The sequence below is a fragment of the Miscanthus floridulus genome, chromosome 3 (assembly GCF_019320115.1).
Source record: "Miscanthus floridulus cultivar M001 chromosome 3, ASM1932011v1, whole genome shotgun sequence".
Taxonomy (NCBI): Eukaryota; Viridiplantae; Streptophyta; class Magnoliopsida; order Poales; family Poaceae; genus Miscanthus; species Miscanthus floridulus.
In genome coordinates, this window is record NC_089582.1 from 150,745,060 (window position 1) to 150,750,028 (window position 4,969).

Sequence of the window (4,969 nt, forward strand, 5' to 3'; positions counted from 1 at the left end):
AGTCAGAGACAGGGATGAAAGAGATAGGAGTAGCTTAGCTGAAGTAGTAACAAATTAGTATGTAGGTCTCATTTTCATGATGTACCCTTGTGATGGTTATTGGAACTATGCACATACTACTTGTGGCAATTGCACTGTTTAATGGAATTCCAGTTGTGCTTAATCAAAAAATTGGCATGTAGGGAACGCGTTGCGGGCACGATAAGTGATCATTTGGTGATGTATGTTGTGGAATTGGATTGTTGTGCCTCTGTGTTATTGTATGAATTTATGATTCTCTCCAGTAATTACAGTATGGCATAATTTTTGCAATTCTTCTGCAATCTCTGGGCATCCTCTAATAATCACTTGTTGTTGCAACTTCGCAGATGATGCGCACTTGTAGGGGAATTTTTGGTGATGATGCGGGTGGTAACGATGGCCATGGCAATGGCCATGAGGATCTTCCCCCACCACCGCATCCTACCCTAGCTGAGATGATGGCTCAGCTAATGGAGACTCAACGTGCTATGGGTGAAGTGCTACGCGGTCTCACGCAAAATGCTGGACAAGGACGTGGAAGAGATCAGCATCAGGGACCTGAACCTAACCAGTTCAGTACTTTTAAGGACTTCCTCGACACCAAGCCTCCTGTCTTCAAGGAAGCAGAAGAACCACTGCAGTCAGATGAGTGGTTGAATACTATTGAACAGAAGTTCCATCTTTTGAGGCTCACCGAGCACTTAAAGACCGAGTATGCATCGCACCAGTTGCATGGACCGGCGGGCATATGGTGGAGTCACCATCGATCCACCTTGCCTGAAGATGCACAAATTACATGGAATCAGTTCAAGGTTGCATTTAGGGGGCATTATATTCCCCTAGGTTTGATGAGCATGAAGCATACAGAATTCATGAGGCTGACACAGGGAACTAAGAGTTTGACAGAGTATCTGCATGCCTTTAACAATTTGTCAAGGTATGCTATAGAGTTTGTGGATACAGATGCAAAGAAAATTGCTAGTTTCAAGCGGGGCCTTAGCCCGAAGCTGATGAAGACGTTCGCTAACAACAAATGTGCTACCTTCAATGAGTTTGTTAGTGATGCACTAACCCAAGAGAACCAGAACAACATCTATACAACGTCCAAGAATCGCAAGCAAGCTTTTGAAGCAGGAGTATCTTAGTCCAAAGCTCCTACCAATGTGAGACCCCACTTCCGCCCTCCCACTCCAAAGTTTAGACCACCCCAGAAGAAGGCACAGCCAAGTCAGAACCAGCAAGTATACCATAAGGCTTATTCTATTGCTCTACCTAAGGGTAGCACTAGACAAAGCAGCTCCAATGTTCCACCTAATGGTATGCCATGCTGGAATTGCAACAAGACTGGCCATTGGGCAAGAAATTGTCCATATCCCAGGAAGAACAACAACCAGAAGCAGGGCAATTCTAGTGGACGTCAGGGACATGTGCACTATACCACCATGGAAGAGATTCCCTCTGGTGAAGTGGTCACGGCTGGTATGTTTCTTATGAATCATCATCCTGCCATTGTTTTATTTGATTCTGGAGCTTCACATTCTTTCATGAGTCCAATATTTGCATCCAAGTATGATCAGAAAATAGTTGTAGTAGAAAAGGGTGGTTATTGAATAAGTGCTGCTGGGAGCAACATTTCTACCAACCAGATAGTTAGAGATGTATGCATCCAAATTAGTGAAAGGGAGTATACTGCCAACTTAGTGATATTACCGGGATTGGGTATTGATGTGATCTTGGGGATGAATTGGATGAAGAACCATGGTGTTCTTATTGATACCTCGACTAGAACTGTTATGTTGAGGGATCCCAAGAATAATGAGGCTTTTCTAGTACCCCTTCCTAGGGAGTTTGATCTCCATAATGTGGCCAATGCTATCCAGTCTGTGGCCCTTCCTGATATTCCGGTAGTATGTGAATTTCCGGATGTCTTTCCTGAGGAATTGTCAGGGTTACCACCGGACAGAGAAATAGAGTTCAAGATAGAATTGTTGCCTGGTACCGCACCTATTTCCCGAAGACCATATAGAATGCCTCCTAATGAGTTAGCAGAATTGAAGATTCAATTGCATGAACTTTTAGAGAAGGGTCTCATTCGCCCTAGTTCGTCACCTTGGGGTTGTCCCGCCATATTCGTGAAAAAGAAGGACAAGTCTTTGCGAATGTGTGTGGACTACCGACCACTCAATGCTGTTACTATCAAGAATAAGTATCCTTTGCCTTGCATTGATATCTTGTTTGATCAATTGTCAAAAGCAAAAGTGTTCTCTAAGATTGATTTGAGGTCAGGTTATCACCAAATCAAGATTAGGCCGGAAGACGTACCTAAGACAGCTTTTTCCACTAGGTATGGCCTTTATGAGTATTTAGTCATGTCCTTTGGATTGACCAATGCTCCTGCCTACTTCATGTATTTGATGAACTCGGTGTTCATGCCTGAACTTGACAAGTTCATGGTTGTGTTCATCGATGATATCTTGATTTATTCTGAGACGGTAGAAGAACATGAAGAGCACTTGAGAGTGGTATTGTCGAGACTAAGAGAGCATAAGTTGTATGCAAAGTTTAATAAATGTGAGTTTTGGTTGAAGAAGGTACCTTTCCTAGGTCACGTCTTATCAGAAAATGGAATTTCTATAGACCCATCCAAAGTGCAAGAAGTGATGGATTGGAAAGCCCCAACCTCAGTTCATGAAGTCCAAAGTTTTCTTGGTCTAGCTGGATATTACCATCGGTTTATCCTAGATTTCTCTAAGATATCTAAGCCTATGACGAGGTTACTTCAGAAGGAGGAGAAATTTATATGGACACCAGAGTGTGAAGCAGCTTTTCACACTTTGTGGACTTTGTTAACTACTGCTCCTGTATTGGCACAACCTAACATTGAGAAACCATTTGATGTATTTTGTGATGCCTTAGGTACTGGTTTAGGATGTGTGTTAATGCAGGAAGGCCGAGTCATTGCTTATGCCTCACGCCAGTTGAGAAAGCATGAAGTTAACTATCCAACACATGATTTAGAGCTTGCAACAGTTGTCCATGCTCTAAAAATTTGGAGACATTACTTGCTTGGCAATGTTTGCCATATCTACACTGATCACAAGAGCCTTAAATACATCTTCACTCAACCAGAGTTGAACATGCGGCAGCGCAGATGGTTAGAGTTGATCAAAGATTATAACCTAGAAGTGCATTATCATCCAGGGAAAGCCAATGTAGTTGCCAATGCCTTAAGTCAGAAGTACCATGGTAATTCTTTGTTGGAAGATGGTTTCAACTTATTGCATCCGGTAGTCCTACATAATATCATAGTTAGTTGTTCTTTAGAGTCAAGGATCATTGAGCTGCAAAAGACTGATGTTGGTATATTCCATATCAAGAGAAAGATGAAAGAAGAAGAAAGCAAGCATTTTCGATTGGATGAGAATGGTGTTCTGTGGTTTAAAGATCGGCTTGTAGTGCTAAAAGATAGGGAGTTGAGGAACCAAATCCTTGAGAAGGCTCATTCTTCCAAGCTATCCATTCACCCAGGTAGCAGCTAGATGTACCAAGATTTGAAAACTCAGTTTTGGTGGACTAAAATGAAGAAAGAAATTGCGGCATATGTGGCAAGATGTGATAATTGTTGCCGAGTTAAGGCCATTCATATGAAACTAGCAGGTTTACTTCAGCCACTGTCCATTCCGAGTTGGAAATGTGACATTAGTATGGATTTTATTGTCGGACTTCCAAATACCCAAAAAGGTCATGATTCTATATGGGTAATTGTTGACCGTCTCACCAAGTCTGCACATTTTATTCCTGTCAATGTCTAGTATCGACCTCATCAATATGCAAAGCTATACATTGAACAAATTGTCAGATTGCATGGTGTACCTAAGAGTATTGTATCAGATCGAGGGCCCCAATTTGTTAATCATTTTTTGGAACACCTACACAAGTACTTAGGTACCACATTGATTCATAGCTCTGCTTATCACCCTCAGACCGCAAGTCAAACTGAGCGTGTAAATCAAATCTTGGAAGATATGTTGAGAGCATGTGTGATTTCTTCCAAGGGTTCATGGGAGGATTGGTTACCTTTAGTTGAATTCTCCTACAATAATAGTTATCAAGAGAGTATCAAGATGGCTCCATTTGAAGCTTTATATGGTCGCAAGTGTAGGACCCCTCTAAATTGGATTGAGCCTGGTGAAAGAAGGTATTATGGACTTGACTTTGTCAAAGAAGCTGAAGAACGAGTACAAATCATTCAACAACATATAGAAGCCGCTCAATCAAGACAAAAGAGTTATGCAGATAAGAGGAGAAGTCCTATTATATTCCAAGTCAGAGATTATGTGTATCTGAAGGTATCCCCAATGAGGAGAGTACAAAGGTTTGGAGTTAAGCGAAAACTTGCTCCTAGGTATATTGGACCTTACAAGATCATTGCACAAAAAGGACCAGTAGCCTACCAACTCCAGTTACCTCCAGAAATGAAAGCAATATTTAGTGTTTTTTATGTCTCCCAACTCAAGAAATGTCTTCGTGTGCCCGAAGAAGTTATTGAACCCACTGGTATCAAGGTTCAGTCGGATTTAACATATGAAGAGAGACCTATTAAAGTGCTTGAAGGAATGGAAAGAGTGACCCATAGCAAAGTCACCAAGTTCTACAAGGTGGTTTGGAATAATCATAGTGAGCAAGATGCTACGTGGGAATGTGAGGACTATCTTCGTGAGGTTTATCCGAGTTTCTACGTGGAATGGTAGGTCGTGCAATCTCGGGGCGAGATTTCTTTTAGGGGGGAAGGGCTGTAACACCCTCGGTGTTAAGCATGCACTTAACCTTGACATTGCATGATCACAATCATCATTGAGCATTCATGATCATAAGCATATCATGTATTCCATCTTTGTTGGCTTATATTGCATATGATATTACTTAATTGACGTACTTAGATTAGTGT

General features: G+C 41.6%; 1 protein-coding gene across 1 annotated transcript; it reads left to right on the plus strand.

The window, feature by feature from the left end:
- Positions 1 to 479: 479 nt before the first annotated feature.
- Positions 480 to 1,166, plus strand: LOC136544707 (uncharacterized). The gene is made up of 2 exons (XM_066536772.1): positions 480 to 958; positions 1,082 to 1,166. Exons 1-2 carry the CDS (start codon positions 480 to 482, stop codon positions 1,164 to 1,166), a joined length of 564 nt encoding a protein of 187 aa, XP_066392869.1.
- The last annotated feature ends 3,803 nt before the right edge of the window (positions 1,167 to 4,969 follow it).